This window comes from Halichoeres trimaculatus, unplaced genomic scaffold (assembly GCF_033239565.1).
Source record: "Halichoeres trimaculatus isolate MK-OKI-2021-1 unplaced genomic scaffold, fHalTri1.1 fHalTri1_scaffold_12, whole genome shotgun sequence".
Classification (NCBI taxonomy): domain Eukaryota; kingdom Metazoa; phylum Chordata; class Actinopteri; order Labriformes; family Labridae; genus Halichoeres; species Halichoeres trimaculatus.
This window is the reverse complement of record NW_027437190.1, coordinates 6519472-6543009: the sequence shown is the minus strand read 5'-3', so window position 1 is coordinate 6543009 and position 23538 is coordinate 6519472. Positions and strand designations below refer to the sequence as shown.

The 23538-nt window shown below is 42.0% G+C and overlaps 1 protein-coding gene across 2 annotated transcripts in view; it reads right to left on the bottom strand.

Moving 5' to 3' along the window:
* The window catches only part of grik2 (glutamate receptor, ionotropic, kainate 2), a 425745-nt gene extending 403322 nt beyond the window's left edge, over positions 1-22423 (bottom strand). Inside the window, exons 1-2 of one of the 2 annotated variants that reach the window (XM_074682842.1) lie at positions 22142-22423; positions 19216-19657 (exon numbers count right to left, since the gene is read on the bottom strand). In XM_074682842.1, the coding sequence (XP_074538943.1) occupies positions 19216-19333 (118 nt within the window). In that variant the 5' untranslated portion in view covers positions 19334-19657; positions 22142-22423. The remainder of the gene's footprint in view (positions 1-19215; positions 19658-22141) is intronic. The other variant, XM_074682843.1, reaches the window with a different exon arrangement.
* Between the last annotated feature and the right edge of the window lie 1115 nt (positions 22424-23538).

Below are 23538 nucleotides of genomic sequence, written 5' to 3'. Positions count from 1 at the left end.
TTCTTAACTGGCAGCAATGGGCTTCCATACATACCTGAAAAATTCAGAAAAAAGTCTTATTTTAAATTATTACAAGACAAAAATGACGCCTTTAATATTTGAAGAGTAAAAGAAAAATCTGCCATTGGGGTAAGAAGAAAATCTCTTGTTTTGTTTGTTGTAATGAGAAATTGTTCTCTCTCTGAACTTGTAAGATAAGTATAACTGATATTAAGTCTCATAAGACAATTTCGACTAAAAATAGGACATAAATACTTCATTAGATTTTAGTTTTGCAGTGCAGAGAGAATAAAACCATCAAAGCAAAAATAAATAATTTGTTACAGTGCAGTGCAGATTTCCACAAACTCGACTGTTTTCACATAGACTTGATAAAACTGCTTAAATTGTTATGGTAGCCCCAGTCTCTGAGTTGGACAAATTACACCCAGTCTTTCACAACATCTTTTTAATGTCTTATCCTTCCACCCACCACTCTTTGTCCACTAGCAAAGACTTCACGCTGTGAGGGAGCAACTTTTGAAAATGTCAGGGGCAGAGCTCCTGAAAACGTCTGGAAATTTCAGGAGTGCGAGAAGAGGCTTTGTTTGTGCTATAAAGACTCGGGTATACTTTTTTCTTGTCCTTATTTACCCACAGCATTGTATTATGAAGAATTCTGCCCTGGACTAAGTCACTGTGATGAGTCGAGGTTTGGGAATCAGCACAGAAACTAAACCCGAAACCTCTCCCCATCTTTCTTTTCATCTTTTGATTCATGCATCTGGGATCAGGTGGGTCCCTGATTTGCTCCAAACTTCAGCCTGCTGCAGACCTCGAAAGCTGGGCAGATTCTACTTCAGAACAGAAAGCAAGAAAAAAAAGATTAATATGGAGCCACAGATGGCTGAAGGATGCAGACAGTCTGGTCTGGTCTGATGCAGAGCACAGTTTTATTTCTCTCACAGCAGGGCAGCTCTGACAGATGGAAAACACAGCAACAACTTCATCATCTTCAAAACGTCTTCATTTAAGATCAAACCAACGAACTGAATCAGCCCGAGACAGGACAAGGAAACCTCACGGATTTAATTTTGCTTTAAAATTAATGCAATCTGTTGTTTTTATGTTGAGTCATGTTAAAAAGATCCATGATGCTGACCCCTTACGGCCTGTCTCTTTACTCTGCCCCCATCACAGCCACCAACTCCCTTAAGTTGAACATTATTTTTGTCTATTACCGACACACAGGAAGCACAGGACAGAGACAGACATGAGTCCTCGTCCCTTTGTATCAATCCTGACCTGCCCTTACAGCTCAAAGCCACTGCACAACTTCAATCGCCCAGAAAATGTCCAAAGCAGGGTGTCCAAACTTTTGTCAGAGGAACATATTCAGTGTTGTGGAAATGATCAAGCGCCAGCAGCTCTATTCATTTTAAGGCTTGTGCTCAAACATCCTTCTTCCCTCATCACAGACTGATGAAATCAAAGCTCACCTGTCCCTCAGGTGTCTCTGATACCAGATGATCAGTGATCAGTTGTCTGCAGTGTTACGTGCTGCGTAAACATCAGCAAACTCTGCTTCTGACCAAAGAACATGTTCTCCATCAGGGGGCGATATGAGGAAAATATGACAGGGTATTTTTTTCTGCCAGGATTAGGATCTGGATTTGATCAGGATTGTCTTTCATATTCAGAGTGTTTTGGCCTGAAAACAACATTTTTAGATCCAAATCTTCCCAGTGCTGCATTCTGAACAAGTTTTATCATTCTCAGCAAGTGTTATGCACCACTTTTTGCTTTTCTCCTGCATGGTTTTTTGTCTTTGACCTCATCTTGTGTCCTTGAATGTGTATTTTAAACTCTGAATGTTCATGAAGCACATTTTCACATCACGATGCCAGCTGTAATAGTGGTTGAGTTATTGCAGTATGTACAGAGTTTTAGCCTGATCTGTAGTATAGACATGAGATTATGACTGATCATTCAAAGGGAATATTCTTTTCTAATTCTCTCTTTCTATCTTTTGGGATATTATTAATTATTTTTCCCAGCATCATTATTTACTGAGGGTGAAATGTTGGTCCAGTTAGCAGCACTGTGTGCATGTTTATAAGTTAGACCACACAAGTTTTTGCAGGCTGAAGTTCATTTTTGGTTGCCTTGGTACCAAAGAGATTGTAGAGACAGTTGATATTATTTATATACTATCAAGGTTCAAAATTCAGATACTTCAACTCCGTAATAGAGATGGGTACTGAATTAGGTACTTTTCAGGGTACCAACTACATTACATCAGTAGTACCCAGTACCGAGTAGGGATGGGTACGGAATTAGGTGCCTTTATAGGTACCGACCGAATTCTGTCAAAAGTACCAGGTGCCGGTTCATGTAGAATCAAAAGGTACCATGTTTAGGTACCTAAATGCATAATTGTGACTGTGAGGGAGTGGAAGGTAGCCAATTTTCCATGCTGGACATGAACACAGCATTGCAAGGTTATTCAATGAAGAATAAATATGTGTAGTCAAAAAAACACATGTATTTTATTACTAAACAAATTGTTATTTTTTACCCCTTAAACACAAAAAAGTACCGAAAATTGGTACCGCTGAGTACCGGTACCGATTGCCAGGTACCGGGCATCGTACTGTATCGTTTCAAATATGAAAGGTACGCATCCCTAGTACCGGAACACATAAAATCAGATGGTACCATGGTTGGATACCTAAACACATCCTTGTGGTTGTGATGAAGTGGAAGAGTAGGCAGTTTTCCATGCTGGACATGAACACAGCATTGTAAGTTCATATACTGAGAAATAAATATGTTAAATTGAAAAACTTCGAGGTTTTATCATGAAACAAATTTATATTTATTACCTCATAAACACACAGAAGTACCGAAAATTGGTACCATAACTGATTGCCAGGTACAGGGCATCAGTGCTGTTTTATTTCAAATTAGAGATGTCCCAATCCTATACACTGATCAGTATCGGTGTCTGAAATGGTCAGTTTTTGAGGATCGGATAGTATCAGATTTTGTGACGGGATCGGGACTGATCCAGTTTTCACCTGTTTTCAGCACCGTCACGCTTTATGACTGCTGTCAATCAAACCATGTTGCAAACATGTCCGCTGTGTAGGACTACTCTTCTTTGGAAAGCAATGATAGTAAAACAGGCTCTTGCAACATTTGTAAAGTGGGTGTTCCTCAAGGAGGTACCAACAGGGCTCACTTCATTACAATATGATTCATCATTTACAACAGAATGTATGGGATTTATCAGAGAAAGTAAAGTAAAACATATCATGGAAAAATTGAATTAGAAGTCAGAAAATCTGCATAAGGACATCCCTATTTTAAATGTGAAAGGTATCCCTACTCAAGAACCATGCCATGTCTACACTAAAGGGAAAGAGAGGATAATAGCAAACAACAGCAGATGCTGGCCTCACCAACAGAATCAAAGAAGCCTGAATGTTTCCTGTCCACTGATTGGCTATCAGCAGTCATGCATCAAGTGGTCTCCTTTGTGGTGCTGAGGTTACTGACATGGCAAGGTTATCACAAGTTAATCATATATCTGAAACTCATCCCTCAAATACAATTGTTGAGAGCTGAGTGGAGATCTTTGGCAGTGTCCTAGTGAAAAGTCTGGCAGTGTAACTGCTCATTTATTGAAACCAAAATGTCTAATCTGCCAGAACCCATCCTGCCAAAGTAACTGGCATGCAATGAAGCAAATGTTACAGCCCTCTCTGGATTTTAACCCAAACCGACTGCAGAGCTGCAGGAAATTAAGAGTATTTCTGAATTAATCTGGAGCAACAAAACACCCAGACAGGAATAACTGGGCTGAAACATTGAGGAAAAGCCCAATCAGCTAACTGCAGGACAAACAAAGTGATGGAGCCAGGCTAGCTGCTTCTCTCTGCTTTCCATCTTTACACTAAGCTACGCTAACATTCCCCTCATCTCTCTCTCCAGTAGAAAGCAGTTAAGCCTATTATCTCAACTCGTGCTTCTGCATTGTGTGTGTTTTTCTTCAGTGCGGTGTCTCTGCTGGGTTTTATCCCCCGGAGCGTTTTTATCACCGTCCCTGCTGAATCTTTAACACGCTCGCTGGATTCATATTACAATCATGCTAAACCGCGGAGGCCTTCTTCTGCCAAACGCTGAGTATAAATCATCCTGTCTCTTTTGATGTAAGCTGCTCTGATAGGAATATGAGTCATAATCCATAACATGTTTTCAAACTGGACCTTTTTCTTTGTTTGTTTGGACTTTTTTTACTTCCATCATGACAATTGATTGTGTGTAAGATTTCATCTTTCTCTTACTCCAGCAGTGAGGGGTGTGATGTAGCTGCAGCTGACTGAAAACACTGCTCTTCAGTACACACCCACAGGGGGAACACGCTCTCCGACAGCTGAATACAAAACACAGCTTACACACACACACACACACACGCCGCGGTGAACCTGCACGCTCACATCTCATTTCCATTAATCCATTGCCTGAACGGCGCACATTCCCAGTGTAAGTGCTGTGGGCTGGTCTGCTCCTCATTGTTTGGCTGATGCTACATTCATGTCATGTTGGTGTTTCTGTAAACAAGCTCTGCCGACTGGGAGAAGTTGTTCATGTCACCATCCTGGTGGAAACACAAGCAGGGTATGTTGTTGTTCTTCGGCAGCCTGTGTTCCCTCCCATGTGGCTTCACAAATTTAAGAAGTGTGACAACACAGGCGGTAAACATAATGGGCGATTCAGCAAGTGTGGACGCTCAAATGCTAAACATGGAAATTATTATTGTCACTTTTATCCTCATAGTCTTGGGTTGGGATTGTTCTTGCTGTGTGGGAAGAGGCTGAGGACACTGAGGCTGGAGGCAGAAGAAAGTAATGCACGGTGATGGTTTCAAACTTGTGAATATTAAAAAAGTTATCAAAACACACAGCAATGGTGTGATCTTTGCATTAGCTCAAATAAAATAAAGATCATATGAGTGTTTGACCCAATGGGGTAATTTGGTGAGTCAATCTTCACTTTGGGCGGTCAGGATTTTATATTTTCTGCAAAAATGAGCTTTTTTGTCCAATCAGCTGTGAGTGTGAACTCAGCTTTAACCCAGAAGATAAGTAAAGGGTGTTACTTTCAACAAAATGCTCTTCTGCAGTTTAACATACCAATGATGAGTCTACCTTTGGAAACAGTTTTTTTCAATTTTAGCCCAACACGCCCAACATCTGAGTGAGCTTCTGTTTGTATTCTTCCTTGTTCTTTTTCACAGTTGGGCATTCATACACAAAAAAAAATATTCAGTAGTCACTGCTAACCATTTACTTACAGATTTAACTGCATACATATTCAATCTAGTTTTACCAAACAAAAGTCTGCACATAACCTCATGTTTTGTTTCTATTTTTGAAGATCCCCCCATAATACTTTGTGCTGCACAAGTCACTGTGTTTTTTGGGGGGAATCAAAAATGTCCTTACATTTTTACCAGAACCTGGCACAAATTCTCTTTCACATTATTTGAATGTTTATATGTCCCTACAAACATCAGTAGTGGTTATATCACTATAGTACCCACAGCGAGGTTAGTTAAAAAAAAGAAAAGAAAAGAAAATTAAACTGAAAATATACTTTATTAAAAAAATAAGACTAAGGATGTCAAAATCGACACTTTTTGCCCTTTATAAGATTTTTTTGTTTGTTTTGATTCTTTGGTCTTAAACGCCAGCTAATACCGGGTCCCAATGCGATGCTTTTATTTGCAGAGATAAACTTTAAGAGGTAAGAAAGTGAAGCTGCACATTTTGTTTTGTGGTATAAAAATAATGAATAGTAAAAAAAAAAAATAGCTGAGTTTTTTTTATTACATTGAACTTAGTCCAGCTAGTTTTGATGTTAGAGTCATCTGATCTATTTTACATGCTCTACTGTATGAGGCAAGTGTCCTTAAATCCAAGGCTGCCCTGAACACAACCTTTAAAATACTAGGCAAGATTACAAACATTAATTTATTTACATATTTAATATCAAACACTAACTTGACTTTCTCATGTTTTTTTTCCTCTTTTACTGAAAAAAAAAATTTCAACACAGACTGGATTGCAGCTTCAAACTGACCTGAACCATCCCAAACTGGAAAGTACAGAAATTAATCTATTGTGTGAGGCTCCGCGGGAACATGGGACAAACTTCTGATCACATTATGTTTAAATCACCTCACATATTGTCAAAGACTGCAGTGCAGCTTTTTCTCTGGTAGTGAACTATGCTGAATGTTGTTTTAGGATGTTTTAGTCATGTTGAAAAGATCAAAGTGCATGTTTTCACATGTGGCTGACTATTTTTACAATCTAGTTTGATATATTTCAACACTGATGACACTTAAGAGAGGCTATGCTAAGCTAACAGACTGTACCCTGTGTGTTGTATGTCTGTATGTCCCTGCAGAGTTACCATATGGTGCTGTAAAGCAGATGTTATTGCTGTAAAGTGTCTGGTTGGGCTCATGTGATCTGTAGTAAAGCGAGTGCGGCTGCGGTTCTACGTCAATGTACCTTATTTCATTATTTCATCTTTAACTTTACGAGGTTGAGCGACCTTTGAGCACTCAGTTATACTGAGGCATTAGCATTTGCTCAGTGGCAGTTAATGGGAATGATGGGATAAGCTAAAATGCTGATCACCGATCAATTAGCGCTAAAATAGTCCTCTTTCTAATACTTAAGATCGGGACATCCCGAATTGAGTTCAGTCATCCCTCTTTCTTTCTGTATGTTACCATGTTTGAGTTCCACTAAAGACAACAACTGGTAAAATTAAAGACACAGTTCCTTAGTGCAGATTTAGCTCATCTAAATCCCGTACTGCATACAAACTCTTATTCTTGGCGCTTTACTTCTTATCATCCTCCACTCTCTTTGTCATGTCTCACTCTATTTGTCGTGTAATAGAATAATGAAAAAAGGCTGAAAAATAACCTTTTTTGAAAATAGATTTGCTATCAGCGGAGTGTGAACTCTCGAATGGAAGTTACTATTGTCACATTTATGGCCACATTCCGGTGGTGGATTGTTCTCCTGTGTGGGAGAAGCAGAGTTGTGCACTGTGAAAAGCAAACCTGTAAAGATGGCTGAAAGCTGTGAAATGTGCAACAACAATAGATGATGTTAACTGCAGTTACTGTGCTACATTCTTTCTGACCGACACTTCCAACAAGCTTTAATAATCCTGATGTTTTGACCTTTCAGGAAACTGGTGAGAGGGCTGGTTTGAGTCGGCGGGATTTTGTATTCTCTGCAGGAATCAGTTCCTGGCATGAGTTGCTCAGCGTGGTCTCCAAGGACCAGACTAGGTTGTCCAGGTTAGATGCTGGATTGAGATCTGGAGAACGCCGAGGCCTTGATAAACTTCCTGCACCTCTTGTCGTGTTGCCCCAGGTCACCACTGCTCTGTGATCAAGGACAGTCTGACTGATCTGCAGCGACACAGCCCCAAACACAACAAACTGTGATCTCTGTGTGTTCTGACACCTTTCTACACGAGCCAGCGTTTTGAGCTACAGAGGCTCTCCTGTTGGACCACACAAGCCAGCTTTCACTCCTCTCAGGCATCAGTGAGCCTTGATCAGTCCACTTTTTACAAGCGCAGTCAGCACAAAATAAAATCATAAATTTCCAGAACCTGTGATAAATCTCCTGCTCCTTCTACGATCTAACCAGCCCCTGCTTTTGTCTTCCTCACACATGGACATACTCAGGTTGATAAGTCTTCATGAGCTCCAGTCATGTCTTTCTCAGAACCTCTCATACACAGTGCCCTGAAAACTGTCATTCATGCATTCATAATGTCCTGCTTAGACAACTATAACTCCCTCTGCTCAGGCCTAAACAAATATAACCTTTCAAGTCTTCTGATGACTCACGATGCCGCTGAAAGTCCTCAGGAATTTTTCTTTCTCCACAACACTCCAAACTTTTTTGTTCAAGAGAATCCATCAGGCCTAGGGGGAAACTTCTGGTTCAGAAAAATGAAGCCTATGCTGAAGTGCTAGAAGTTGGAGTTCATCGAGAATTGGTTAGAGACAAGCCATAAAAACAGACTTTACAGCATTAAAAAACTTACTTACAGCCTGGTTCAAATGCTGATTTAGCTGTACAGAGGGTGAATTGTTTTCTAACTCAGTGGTTTAGAATATATTAGGATCACAAGTTTGTCCAATCAGAGACACAGTTCAGGTCATGTGACTGACAGGCGCACTATAGCTGTTAGAAAGGCTCAAGTTCTGTGTCATATCCAATATGGCCCCCGTCTGCAACTGGCTTTATTACTCTGCATCAGGAACAGACGGGCGATTGTGGCGGAGACTACATCCATATCTTCTACAGTCTATGGTGAGGCCCAAGGTTCATTTTCATGCGGCCCTCAGCTTTCACTGTACAACGCATTGTCCGTGGCACTGAAATGCAACATGTTCTAAATTATCCGCACATTTACATTTTCGTCTAAGGTCACAATCTAATCCAAAGTATATCCAGTAACATCTTACTAAACTCCATCTGGACTGTGCACAGGCTACTAGTATAAAGCTAAAGCTCTGTACATTCTATAGAAACTCAACAACTCTTACAGAGTTCAAAAACACTGAAGAGGACACAAAACGAGAATAAAGTTATGAAATTGAGCTGAAAAGACAGAAATCGGTGCATGAAAATAGCCAAGGATGCAGCACTAGAAATAACTTAAATCTTATCAAGTAGAAAATGTCTTTTTAGACATAATATAAGCCACATCCACCTGACCAGTCCAGAAAAATGTCATGTTTCAAGTTATTTAAAGGGAACATATGCTTGTTTCTCCTTTTCACTATACCAGACTAGGATGCCTGACAAGCATTTCTGCCCTCAATACAAGTCATTTAGTTCCTTCATTGCCCCACAATAGCGTTTTCGATATCCTCAGTTTAGGCCATTCTGAAGATCTTGTTGAAACGCTCCGTTTGGAGAATGACCTCCAGTAACCTGGCAGCGTCACAGCCCTTTGTGCTCTGATTGGTCAGTTCTATCAGAGGGGCGGAGGGGGTAGAGCCAGGGGACGGTTTTTGCAGCATGGCAGTATTTACAAAATCGCCACATTGAATGGAGCAGACCAAGCGAGTTTGCTGTTTGCCAAAACTTCACCGTAAGGCATTGATAGCACTAATAAAATGGTAGAGTGTAGGATACGTCCTTGTGTATTGGACCCCGAGTCAGACCAGGATGGTTCTGCAGCTCAGGAGGAAGAAAATCCACCTCGACACAGATCATCACAGGACACTTCAGCGTGGTGAGTCAAACCAGTACTGCAACATGTATAGTTTATACGTTTATACTCGGCTCTTGGTGGGTGTATCCCTTGGTAGCGGTTGTGTGACTAACTGACATCACAGAGGAGGAGCTGCTTCATCAGATTACTCCAATAAAAAGAAAGGATCCTTGTGTCGTCACGACGGTCGAAATCTTGCGGCCAAATGGCAATGACCAATTTTCAGAGGCTTCAAAGTTAGAAGAAAAGTTACTCGTATTAGGGTGTTATGCTAGTTTTAAGTAATTTTTGAGCTAATTTTTCTTATTCCATTGGCAGATTTTTTTTAACTTGTTACAAGCAATTCAGACCTCATTTTTTGTAAGTTGAATGTGGCTCATATCAAGTATGACGAGACAAGTTTTACTTAAAATAAGACAAAAACACTTCAAATGGTTTCAGTTTTTTGCAGTGAAAAAAAGAAACATTTGGGGCTAAACATTTTGTTTGCAGGTCAAAATAGTCTCAAAACCATCATGAAGAAATCCTGATAAAACCCAGATCCTGATCCTGTCATAAAAATAAATACTGACATATTTCCTCCATATCGCCCCCTAATGGAGAACATTTTCCTTGGTCAGAAGCAGAGTTTGCTGACAGGCTTCAGTCATTTTCACAAAGTCAAACGTCAAATTTTGGACCTCTTGGCTTCAAAACAAGGCCTCCTTCTCTGCCAGTGCAAGGAGCACAGTTTACTCTAACTCATTTTAAATAATCCAGCTCTTATGTTTGTGTTGTTGAACCTCACTGCGCCATGTTTGTCCAGACTTGTCACATGAAAGAGTCTAATAAAGTCTAATGAGATATTTTTGAGCACAAATTCACATCATAAGCTTTAAGCTTTTAGCAGCATGCACTCAAACACTTAAAAGCATCTTTTATTTCTCTCTGTTGACAAAATTAGAAGGTCAAAAAAAGCACAAGCACCAAACAGCAGCACGCTGGAGTCACAACAGCACATTCAGATTCATCAAACCCTCAGACTGAGAGATTATCCTCTCCTCACAAAAAGCGACACGTCACCCAGTCACACACGCTCCTCCGTCTCAGAGAAAAGGAGGACAGTCTGGTCTTGTGCCGCAGCTTGTTTTGGCTCTGAGCAGAGGGTCAAAGGTCAGGCTTCTGACAAATGTACAGTCAGATCTGTAGTGAGCAGACTGCTCAGACTGGAAAAACAAAAATACTACTCCTCACTACAGAGAGGGAGCAGATCGGTCTGTAGGCTGGTGAAGAGAGAGCTGAAGTCTGTTGGTTTAAATGTTTATGAAGCAGATCAGCTCTGTTTGTAATTTTTACCAAGGCTTCCAGGTCATACCAGAGTTACTTTCCATGCAGAAACCTGAGGGAGTATGGGATAATATCTTAAACTCTTCAGCTGCAGTCTGCAGGTGGATGCTGGGGAGGTGATGGTGCAGAAATCATGAGTGTAGCGCCAGTGAAAAGAAGAGGAAGAGATCTGAACTCTGCTTCAACTCAGTCAAATGGGAAGGGTAAGTTTTTTGGATGGTTGTAAATACCAACACTTAAACTGCAAAATCTTATAATGTGTATGTGTCTGATTTCTGGCCTGGTCATTATCTCTTCCACTTAAAGCTATGGTTAAGTAAACAAGGCAGGGTGTTGATTTTTTTTCAAGGTATTAAAAATATCATAATAAGGCCCCAAGGCTTGTAATGAGAGAAAAATGGCAGCCAGTTTAGCAGACACCCAATGATGGAAAACGTACACAGCTCCGTTCCTCAAGTCAAAGTAAAGATAGTTATTTGAGCGCCCTATAGCTGTTAAAGCTCGTCTCATTTCCAATATGGCTGCCACCCAAAAAAAAGGCTTCAAAACACTGCTACAGAAAGCAGATGGGTGACATCATGGAAACTACGTACATTTATTATACAACACAAGGTTGTTGTAAAGACAGAAGATCATAGAAATTAGTCAAATAGATCAGTCCTACGAATCATCCCTTTGTCACAGATATCCAATCTATCTTTCTGAGTCAATATCAGAACAATATCCAATACCAGGATCGGATCAGTGCATCGTATTTCACATGTATTTCAAATGTCTTAGAAGCTAGTGGGATTAAAAACAGTAGCTGAGTAACTTCAGGCTCAAAATGCTTTTTTAGAATTTAAGAAGTAGGTTTAGACTAATAAACAGAGTGAACAATCAAAACAATACCATCAATCTTCATTTTAATTACTTCTACAGTGAGTGTTTGTTTTGCATTTGCTAAACATTCAACTGTGGAGATGGAATTTGTGCTACATCACATTTCAGAAAATGACACGCAGAACTACACAAACATTTCCTGTCTTTGGGATCAGATGTCAGAAATTAGGGAAAATTCATCATCTGACTTCAGAACTGAATAAGTGAGCAACAAGAGCTTTGATTGAAATGTAGTGGGGTAAAAGTCATAAGTTTCTCCCCAAATAATACTCAAATAAAGCTCAGATACAGATGATGTTTGACAGTACCCAAGTAATTAACTCCAACAGCCCACTGCTGCCAACAGCTTTCCTGAAATGAGATCTAACTTCTTATTCCAGCTGCTTGCCTGAACGAGCTTCAAGAAGCTCAACACTAACACTGTGTGAGTCTGATGTTCAACATTTGTAGCTTGAAACTAAACCAATCTTAAGATCCTTCAACTCACAGTCTTCAGCACTCTCACTCATTCACTATCAGACGCTGTTGTCACCACACTCTCAGATCTCAGATGCCGAATGCTAAACTGCATGTGCAAACTAAAAAAATACATGTGCTGTTGGTGGGCATGTTGCTGGTGATCTAATATGATTGGGAGCACAATTGATAAAAAATACAAAGTGGTTTAGTTTGCCTTATTTATATGAGAATTTTGCAAGCCTGAGTTTGGGAGAGCAGAGTGGCTGTAAACAAACATTATCTATGCTTTTTTGCTCTCTGGTGGCTGTTCGAGTTCATCTTTGTTTAATTCAAAACATGCTGCAATATTTAAGTTCATTCATGGTGGTTGCTGCTTTGGTTTCATTGTATTAAAAAAAATGTTTTTTGTCATTTACTACGAGTGCATGGGAATCAAGCTAGGAGTTTTTCCATAGGAGACATGACATGGCTCCTTTTTGTGACTGACTCCAAATCAGGCCTGGGGCCATCCAGCAGCTCACAGATGGCATCTCTAGATAAACAATATCCATTCTGTTTTTTTTTATTTCTGACAGTTCATCTATCTTGACATTAGCAGTGACCTACCTCTACGTCGTCAGTATTGCAGTGGTCCCCAAGCCCTGGGCTGCGGCCCCGTACCAGTCTACGGGTCAACTGGTATTTGGCCGCACATACAAAAATACTCAACTTACATTCTATTAGTTTGATTTATTATCTGATCTGAACCATGTTTCAGTTTGAAAAATGACCGGATCCTCTATGTCATACCCATCCATGACTCATTCTTGACGCCAAACTGCCAAGCTAGCAAAATGAGAAAAAAAGCAAACATCTTTGGAAAGTTTCTTTAAGCGGGGTAAAACAGCCATTGAGGAAACAGAAGAAGAGCCGGTCGGTGAAAATATTGTCTGACATTAAACCGGTCCATGATGCAAAAAAGGTTGAGGGCTGCTGTGTTATTGCACCTATGCCTCAATGACCACAGCTAATTGTATGTGTAACACTGTGCCAGTTTGCACCTGCCTTTCAAACATGCCTATAGCACACAAAAAAGACACAAAACAGCAGCCGCTAACAGTTTTAGGTTTGATAAATCACAATGAAGGTGCTAAATGATTATTTTGCATCTCCGCCTCCCCTGCACCCTGCTATTATTAGCTTTGTGCACACTTTCAAGTTTGAACGTGTTTTTTTGCACACAAACCTTTGTATGATCAGGCCCTAAGAGTCGTAGGAGCTGAACTTCCACCCACTGTGGGATGGATTATACCCTTAAACAACTGGTTTAAACATCAGTGGTTGTCTGTATTCCTCAAACAGAAGGAGAGAAGTGTGTTTTTTTTGAGTCTATGCGAGTGCTTTGCATCTTTTCTTCCAGCTGTGAATCATCTTTAAGATCTGTAACATATCCTCCACCCACAGCTGCTTCAACAAGCTGAAAAACAAATGTGGAAATGAGCTTGTTCAACAGAGGATGCCGTGATTGTCACCTCCCATTTCATACCTAATGCTCTCCCCCCCTGAGTGATGATCTGCTCAGCCGCGCATTGTTTCCGAGCCGCCTGCCTTCCTCCTGAAAATCTCCTTATTTATAAGTCATCAGCGAGGCGGGGGCCGGAGCTGCCGGAGAATGTCAACTTTTCTGTTCACTTATTGACAGGCGGCCTTCTGAGAGAGCTTTTTTTCTCCCCGAGCCTCGACGAGCAACATTTAGCTTGTCAGTCTCATTAGACGCTGACCTTCAGACTAATGTAACCCAAGGCAGGAAGCGATGAAACACCTGATTCATCCGCAGTCTGCAGAGATCACACAGACTCAGAGCTGAAGCAGAGAAAAGATGGATTTAAAGGGACCAAAACGCCGTCTCAGAGGAGTCGGGAACCTTCTGGATGTCTGAAGCGTGGGTGAAATGCTTCTTTAAATCAAATATTCCTTATTTCCTAAATTTCAGACTCTCATGCAGTTAACACGTCCCTGTTTTCTCCAGCAAACCCCCGATCTAATCTTCATCTTCTCCACACAGGTAATCCCATTATCTCACCTGTGTGCAGTGAAACTCGGGGACTTTTCAGCCGTCCGTGCAGGCTGCAGTCACAATCACAGAGCCGGCAGGTCACATGCTGCAGCGGTTCAGCCTATCACTGCTAACAGCTGATCAGTATCACGCTTTATCTCCATGGGGCCGTGGGAAAACTCAGCTCTGTGGCTTCTATCATCACTGATTGTCAGCGTGTGAGCCTCCACAGATCAATCTGAGTCTTTATTTCCTGCACAGCGTTTAAAAAATCATCTTAACCAAACATATCTCTGCTTCAGATTTCTTCTCAGAAATAACTCGGGGAAATCTCTGAAAGGATTGTTTTATAAAAGGAGCCGGTCAGACTGATAAAAAACAACAGCTGCGGCACTCTTATTCAGAGCCGTTTCTCTTCTGATTGGATTTTAAAATGGAAATACAATGACGTTTCCCGTCTCTGTTGCACAGCAATTCTTCAGGGGACAGAGCGAGTCAAACCATTTGCAATCTCCCAATTTGAAGAATAGCTTCTATAAATGTAACAAATCAAAACACATCCGGAAATGTAATGTCGGGATTAGTGCGTGAGTAGCAAGCTCTTTCTTTTTTTTTTTTTTTTCTTCATCTCGGAGTCAGAGCTGCTGTGGAAGCAGAGAAAATCCTGTTTGTGGAGTCAAAATTCAATTGGTGGAGTAAAAGTTGCTCAAGTCGAGATGGAGGGAAATCCAAGGTGTGAGAAGAAGCAAATGATGGGCTTCATTCTCCAACATCTCACTCCCCCAAAGACGGTTTCTGACAGGAGACTGACTGCAGAGCTCTCTCACTGGAGCGATGAACGTCGTGTCCTTTGTGTCTGAAGCCTGGGCCAGTTTTTTTTTTCCAATCAGTAAAGAAAACACCCCTCAAATACCCATGAAATGACATGGCACTGCAGGGCTGTGAGCACACACAGAAACCACACAGGACGGAGGAGAGCGGGAGAGAAAAGTCAGGAATTTACAAATTAAAATCCCAAGGGATTATGTCATTGACTTCAAGTCAAAAACACAGGACTGTGCAGAAAAGGTCTGGATTAACGTGCCATTTTCAAAAGATTTTGTCCCTTTCGGCTCACTGTAATCAGGCTGCTGCAGTGTCTTCCCGCTTCCTGCTGGTAGACACTGCAAACTACGGTGGATAGTAGGTGTCAGACAATTTGCAAAAGTCACAACACAAAGGAAGTTATAAGAGGTCAACTATAGCAGCTTTCATAGCATTCATGTTGTGGCTTTTGCAAATTGTCTGACACCTACCGGCAACCGTAGCAGAAAGCTCAGTTGATGGATGAAAGTGCACTTTGCAAATCAAAATAGCACCAAAGTACTTTCAGCTGGAGCCATGGGATGATGTCAAAGATCTACTCTGGTGTATAATGAATGGACTATATCATGACTGCTACAGTAAAGAACCATCAATGTTGGCTCATCTCATTAGTACAGATTCACACACTGCTGACCAACAGTGGGAGCAGTTTGGGGCTCTGAGCCTTGCTCAAGGGCACCTGCAGGAGCTGGGATCAAGCTAGGGCTGGGCGATTATGGCAAAAATCAAAATCACAATTGACAGAACCTTCTACCTCGATTTCAGGTAGGCCACGATTCCACTTTCAGCTCAGTTTATTCTGTAATTTTGATTAGTGATCGGTACCATTCATGTTTGAAACGATACGGTATTGATGCGATGGTACCAGGCAATCAGTACCAGTACTCAACTGTACCAATTTTGGGTACTTTTTTATGTTAATGAGGTAAAAAAAATCAATTTCTTTAATGATAAAATATAATTTTTTTCAATTTAACATATTTATTTCTCAATATATAACCTTGCAATGCTGTGTTCATGTCCAGCATGAAAAATTACCCACTCTTCCACCCCCTCACAGTCTCAATGATGCATTTAGGTACCTAAACATGGTACCTTTTGATTTTATATGAATTGAAACATATGAGCTATAGTGGACATTTTTGTAGGAAAAAAAAATAGGGAGAGACTAACAAGAGGGGGAAAATTGAAATTATCAACGCGGCAGTTTTGCATCAATTAGAAGCTCTACATGTGGGTTTTGATTATTTTTACATCAATCGTCCAGCCCTAGACCAAACCCCAGAAACTCCCCCCATAGAAGTGCAGAAGTAACCTGAAACACAAGTCAGGATCTTTAAGTATTTCACTACATTCCATTGGCCACAAAATCTGTTAATTTTGACCTTTAACCACCAACTCTCAGCGTCACTATTTCCAGAGTCCTTTCCAGTGACATTAATCCTGCACCTTAGCTTTTTAAAGAGACGTCTCTTTCCTCAGGTGATCACACGGGGACTGTCTTTAAAGTTATCTATTACTGAATAACCCCCGTGTTGTGATATCATTCTCACTGTGTGTAATCTATCATGGACTATAAAGTCAATATCTGCACCATCAGGTGACGCATTCTCACCTAAAAAAATGAAACCTTGGGAAAACACACTATGAGTCATAAACCAGCTACTGCAACATAAAAAGAAAAATTACTTCATTTATTTTTAACAGAGGCACCAAATATTTTCTTCTGTGCTACAGAAACACTTTTTCATCACTGGTATAAGACAGAAACCTCACACAGCAAGAGTTCAAACTTTCAGCATCAGTTTATAATATTTCAGTTTATACCTCCTCCATTCATTCACTTGCTTCCTTGTCTCCTTCTCAGGAGGTGAAGAAGACGAGGAGACTAGGAAGAAACTGGGGGGGGGGCGACGAGATGAAGGAACAAGAGTTAAAAAAAATAAGAGGTCCATTTGCACGAGCGGCAGAGATAAAGAGCAGCTTCGGCTACATTGTAAATCTGATTTGAATATTCCAGCCTTGATTTCGTTTCTTGATTTTAATAAAAGACCCTTGAAAAAGGATACACCTATGCATCCTCTCCTTAAAACCATGTAAGGAATTGAAACATCAGCTGGGTCTGATTTACAGATCTGAATTTCAGCAACAACATCTCACTGCACCCAAAAAATCATTTCATAACAGGATGATCTTTTCATTTGGTGAAATATTTTTTTCTGATTTCTGGTTTCTGTGTGGTTGTCACATGCTTATTTAGTTGACCTTCAGGGCCACCATACCCAGAGAAAGGAGGAAATAACACAGAGGCCAAATAAGAAAACACAAAAAAATTTCATCTTCTGAGGATTCTGAGAAGCTTCATCATGTTTCATTTCTTGTTTCAGTAAAACTACAAACTTCTGTTACACAAATCTGGGAAGATTTAGTTGAAGTGCATCATGGGAAGTGTAGGAGCCAGGGTTGTAAAACAAAAACCCTGCTTCTCTTTGTTTTCTGATTTGGAGAGCTAGAGAGTTTTCATTTGGCTTCTCACAACCTGTCTCTGAGCCTCTCAGCTCAAACCCTACGTTCATCTTCCATCAGCTCCTTTAATCCAAACTGAAATCTGTCACGCTCCCTGCTGACCCTTTAAAAACACTCCGCCTGTGTTTGCTCAACACATACGTCCACACAACACCGGCGGGGTGGCAGAAATAGTAAAACACACACATACACACACACACTGCTGCAACACGAGAGGAGTGAGTGAGTAACAAAAGGACGTGTTGTTCTGTCAGACACGATGCAGGTTGTAAGACTCCATCAGCACCCCGACACACACCGATAAAACCAGGAGAGGTGGAGGAGTGTGATGCTGTGATGGGATGTAATGGGGCGCAGGGTGTTTCCCTCTGCACACTGAATCCCTCTCTGCTCTCTGACTGAAGCACTCCAAGGTGGGATAAATTCAGCGTTATGTAAAGAGACTTTATGACAGCGGCGCACAGAGGCTCTGTGGGTTTTACCTCCACACAGCCGCAGCAACAGTAACGAAAACATGAGGTATCATCATTTCCTCACACACCAAGAGGTCGTATTCTGATGCTACCTTTGTGCAGAAACATAAATCAATCTTTATGGATTAGTTAAATTAAATGTATGACTTCAAAAACAGCTTTATCATCCTGTATTTGCACAGCTATGTTTGCAGCAACGCTGTATTGTGCAATTTAGTGGCCTAACCTCTTGCTATCAGCCAGTGCCATGCACAAATATTACAAAACAGTGCATGAAAAATCTGCAGAATGTGTCCAAGTATCCTGTGTTTGTCTTTGTTTCTTCATAATTTGCAAAGACAGGAAGAATTAAATCTTGTTTTTTTTACATCCAAAAACAGGAGCGTCTTTCCAAATCTGTGCATCTGTTTGCAGCAAAACTGTGGCATGCAAGTTTAGTAACTTCCAACCACATGCAGAAAAAAGAAGCTACTCACAAATGTTAAATAGTACTTGAGATATTTGTAGTATTTCCATTTCATGTGGTGATGCTGCTGTAAGTAAATGTGAGACTTCAACGCAAACGTCAAACAGCCACAACGCGCTGCAGCAGCCACTCTGAAATCTGTTTTTACAGTGTTGATGCGATTTAAAAGTACTAAAAGAGCTTTTCTGAGTCCGATTCTATGCAGAGATGCTGGTTCGAAAGGTCACTCCAAAATTTCCCCTACAGCAAAATAAAATATGCATCACGTTTGTGAAATATAGACGAGGAATGTAGGCATGGTATGAAAAAATGATGCATCTTTTTCTCATCAAAACACTCCTTGATGCTTCTTAAATGCATTAAATTAGACAGTCTTCTCACACACACATGCACACACACGCACCACAAGAGTTTAGGGTGCAGGATTAATGCAGCATCATGCCTGACAGCAGCAGCACACACATGGATACACACAGGCGTGTGGAAATGGAGGAAGTGAGGGGTAAAGGGTGTTCAGGTCTGCAGAGATTTAACCTTTAAACCGAGAGTGAAACTTTAAGAGCAGCAACAGGCTGCCTGCCATCACCTCCCCATGGACTTCCACATCATCATTCACCCACATGATTCTCTTTGTAGCAGCTTTGCAGAACATTACAGCCAAAATTCATGATGCGTTTCTCTGCTGTTGTTGCTCCTAAAAAAAGCCTCTAACACTGAAAATTACTCTCAGAGCAGCAACTTCAGCTGTTTCCCACAACAAGTGAGGGAAAAAGGAGGAGAAGTGAGTCGCCAACAGGTCGTTATGGGAGCAACAAGGGGCTGGAAATCAAACTTTTAGGGCGACAGGGGAGAGAAGGAAAGGAGAAGTGGCTTACCGAATCTGAGGACGTGTGGCATCCCATGAGAATATCCCACACAGTGTAAAAGCAGCAGTAGAAGCCTGACGGTGCACCTGACTCTGGCGTTAAATATCAGCAGGGAGGTGATCTTCATGGTGCTTGCGTGGTGCACAGGTTTTTTACTCCCTGAATCGGTATATTCCCCAGATTGTTTCTCTTTTTTTCTCTCAGTGAACGTGAAGCAAAGCGGCGGCAAATCTCACGGCATGATCAGCAGCACCGGCGGGCTGGGCAACGGTTTCCCCACATCCATCTGGCCAAAAAAAAGAAAATCAAACCACTGCGTGTCCGGCTCGCTCACTGCGCCAACAAGAGGAAACAGCCCTCCGAGTTTGCTGAGGAAGATGACGGTGGTGGAGGTGGTGGTGGAGGTGGCTGGGCATCCATGTTAGGCAGGGCAGAGCTTGAAGAGATCCATCTGCGGAGAGAGACAGGCAGAGATTGGAGGGAGGTGAGGTGAGGAGGGGGAGCGCGGAGCTTTGAGAGGATCCACGGAGAGTGTGAGAGTGAGGGAAGCGGCGGTCTCAGCAGCCTCGGCAGCCCGAGCTCCTCCTGCTGCACTGCCGCACACCATCTGACGTCGAGCCAACACTAGCAGGCGGAGAGCGCGCGGGCTGAGCCGGGCATGTTTCTCGGTTTGTGCGCTGACCACACTCCAGCTTCTTCATCTAAACCGCCTGATGAAACCCCTCTGCCCTCCCCTCCCTTATTCCCTTCCTTATTTCCTCCCTGATGCCTCGTCCCCGGTCAGCCGCTCGGTCACCCAGCCGCCGCTCTCCGGTTATTCCCCCGGATTCCTCTCCCTCGGCTCGGTTCAGTGGCTGTGGCCGGCAGCGGAGCGCCTCGTGCACCGCCGTGCAAAAGTCAATCTATGAATTCAAAAGCATCGCCTGTGTTTGATGGGAGTCACTCAAGCTTGGACTCATGTGGAGCCAACCTGTCACCGTGCACTCCGCATGATGAATAGCCTCTGCTCACCCCCGCTGTGTTCCTGCACCCATGTTCTGTCTCTGCAATTATTACTTTTTCATTCTCTACTTCTGCTGCACGCTTTGATGGAAGTGAGACGGCCCTCTGCTGAAAATTACAAATCCATGTGTTTCATGAAAAAGTGTGAATCACTGACCCCGCGACAGAAAAGCGAAAGAATAAAGTGCTAGGGTGAAATTCTCCTGCTTTCTGTTGTGTTCCTGTTCTTGTTAGCACAGGTGATATTAGAGAGTAAAATGGGAAATAATCGCTTTTTTATTTTCTGCAAATGCTGGTGTGGAGTTTCAGGCACATCCTGCGTGATTCATCTGCTGCTTTTTAAAAATCTTTCTAAACCTCGCAACTTAGATAAGATCCTAAAGATTGAACATATGGGATTCAAGCTGGTTTAGACGTGAAGTGGATAAAAAGAAAGACGATCTGGCCTCCAAAGCAAGCTGTCACTAATATATGATGTATAAAAAATGAAATCTCAAGGGCGTAAAAAGTTCTCAAGCATCCTCTCAGGAGGATATTCCTCTCCTGACTGAAAACAGCAGAACTTTTACGCAATAAATGATGGATTCAGTGTTTAACTGGTCTCAGGGTGGTGGAGGTTTCAGCACCACGGACAGAGACTCTGTTCGAGCTCGGGCTTTGTGTTTAAAGATTTCAGCACCACGGACAGAGACTCAGCGGTCAGCTTCCTCTGCTGGCTCCCCTCCTCCTTTGGCACACAGGACTCCTGCTTGGACCGGGTCCACATGATGATACAGAGACAGTCTGACTAAAGGTTAAATATTGTTCCACTTCAACATTTACGCTCATTTATTGTGGAGAGCAGCCTTATAACCACCCAGGATGCCCGGGGTTTCTAGAGAGCTGGAATTATAACTAGTATTTGTTAAACACCGTGAGCGCAGGCCTGGATATCTCACACCATAGATGTTAGAATAAAGTATTCAGAGTGCGTTCATTTCTGGGGTTCGGACATTCATTAAAACAACTTTATTTCAAGAAAACAGCAGAAATGTGAGGTTTATTTCCACATATCAGGGCTGCACCCTGTTCCCTCAGCTGATTTGTGCCTAATGAAGGAAATAAAAAGGACAGGTTAGAGATTTTTCCTCTCTTTGGCTGAATCTGTGCAGCATTTAAGAGAGGAGAGATCGTAAAAAGAAGGAGCAGCTCTCTGATGGCCGTGCGTAACGGGCTGATCGTGTCATGGATGCTGAATTTTTTTTTTTCTTCCTCTTCCACACACTCTGTTTTATTCCACACTAACTGCGTGAAAGGTGTAAAAGCCAGCCGAGCGCAGCCCCCTGCACCGGGCACCGCGTCGTGATGATAAAGTTGATCTGACGCCAATGTCCTCATCAACTGGGAGATTTAGATGCGCGGCTCATCTCCGCGAGTTCCAGATCCAGCCCCGCGAACCCCCCTCAGACGTTATTCTACGGATCATTCATAAAGCAGATCACGGTGGGCAATAAAAGACCCCATTAAATGTCTTTGAACCCCAAACAGAGGAGGCATCAACCCGAGGAGGAGGAGAAGGAGGAGGAGGAGGAACCCGAAAAGGTGACAAGCGTCTCCAAATAGAGGTCGGACAAAGACGCGGGAGGTCACATCCCTCTTATGAAACCTCAAGTCAGAGCTAATTTCATAGATGTGAAATTTCTTTTCACCCCGCAGGTGCAGATACAAAGCACCTTTGTCAAATAAACTCAGGGATGAACTTGTCAGAGCTGACCGGTGAGGTGCGTAACGGTGTTTTCTGCGCGTTTTGCCGCTTGGAAGCGATGAGAGGAAAAAAAGCTGCTGCTGTTATCAAAGATAAAACCTGTTCCTGAAAAGATGCCGCGCAGGGGAAATGATACAGAGTACCACAGCAAAACAGAAAATATACGTCAAGCTTAAAGATTGGGCTTACCCTGGGTAGAGCTGGAGCAGGAAGAGTCACCAGAGCAGCACAAAGAAGTTGATTTGTTTCTATGGAGGAGCCGAGGCGCTTCCCCCGCACTCGCTGCTGGTAGCGCTGCGCTCCGGCCGTAGGGGAGACACGCCTCCTGTCGGACGGCAGGACGCACTGCTTAAAGCAACAGGGGGGGACACACCGGACCAGAGGACCCACCGACACGGCTTCCCTGTAGCTTTCCCCGGCGGAGGAGGAGAGCAGGTGTCAGCGCGTTAAAACCCTTTGTCCGCCGTGGATGTTTTATCCTTACGCTCCTGTGCGCAAACACACCCTGAGCTTTGCAGTGAAGACCTTTACAGCCAGAGGCGCTGATCAGTGGTGGGAGCGTGTTGTCCATGAGACAGAGGACAGGGACACACTCATCTGGTTTGATGGGAAAAATGTCAAAAATTTGGCGGAAAAAAAAGCTTGGCACAGCATCCGTTTCCCCAAAGGCAAGTGCATCTATACCTTCTCCTAAAAACCGTAAAGCGGTCATTTAGTCACAGATTGAACAAAATTAAATTCACTCCCAATGGAGCGGTGGTCACATTTGTGAGGAGTATAAGAAGTTTTTAAAGATGGTTTAAAGATGAAAGCTGCTGGTTTTACGCCACAATAGATTCAACTTTCCCGGTTTTGATAGATCAGCCACATATTCCAAAGAAATTAAACTGTAATTCGCTCTAAATTTCCACTCACATCACTTTCTTTTAAAGTGTAAGACAAAATCAAGCTCATCTTTAAAGCAGTTTTTTTTTTCAGTTACATTATCCTCCTGTCAGTCCCATTTCTCATATTCAGCATGGAGAATGCAACACCCAGAGGATTTTCTCTTTTTCTTTTTTTCATTTCGATGGAGTAAAGTAAGACAGCTCCTGGAAACCGTTAACATTGTTTTGTTCTCATTAAGGGTTTTAGTCAGAGAACTGAGAGGAAGTATCATGACACGTAAGCGCTCACAGACAACAGAAAGTAACCCGATAGATCAGATTATTTTTCTTTGCAGGATTTTTTTCATCAAAATTCTACACAGTCACCCACTGAATTTATTTCCCTTTTAGATTTTTTTTTTTTTTTTTAATTTTTGACAACAGAAGGTCAACCATAAAAACTGGAGTGGACAGGATCTCCTCAGATTTGTTTTTCTTCTTCACAGAAGTTGAAGATCATCAGCTCAGTTTGCTCTGATGTTGCTAAATGTCAGAATGGAAAACCTTATAGACCTGTCAGCTTTCTCTTTACACACACATATTCTCCATGAGTGGGAAATTACACACAATTGACAAAATTCACCGTTGCAGTAAGTCTTAACCACGCAATCTGATTGTAGTTTCAATATAATTCTCATTTTAGTCATTTTTCAATAAAAC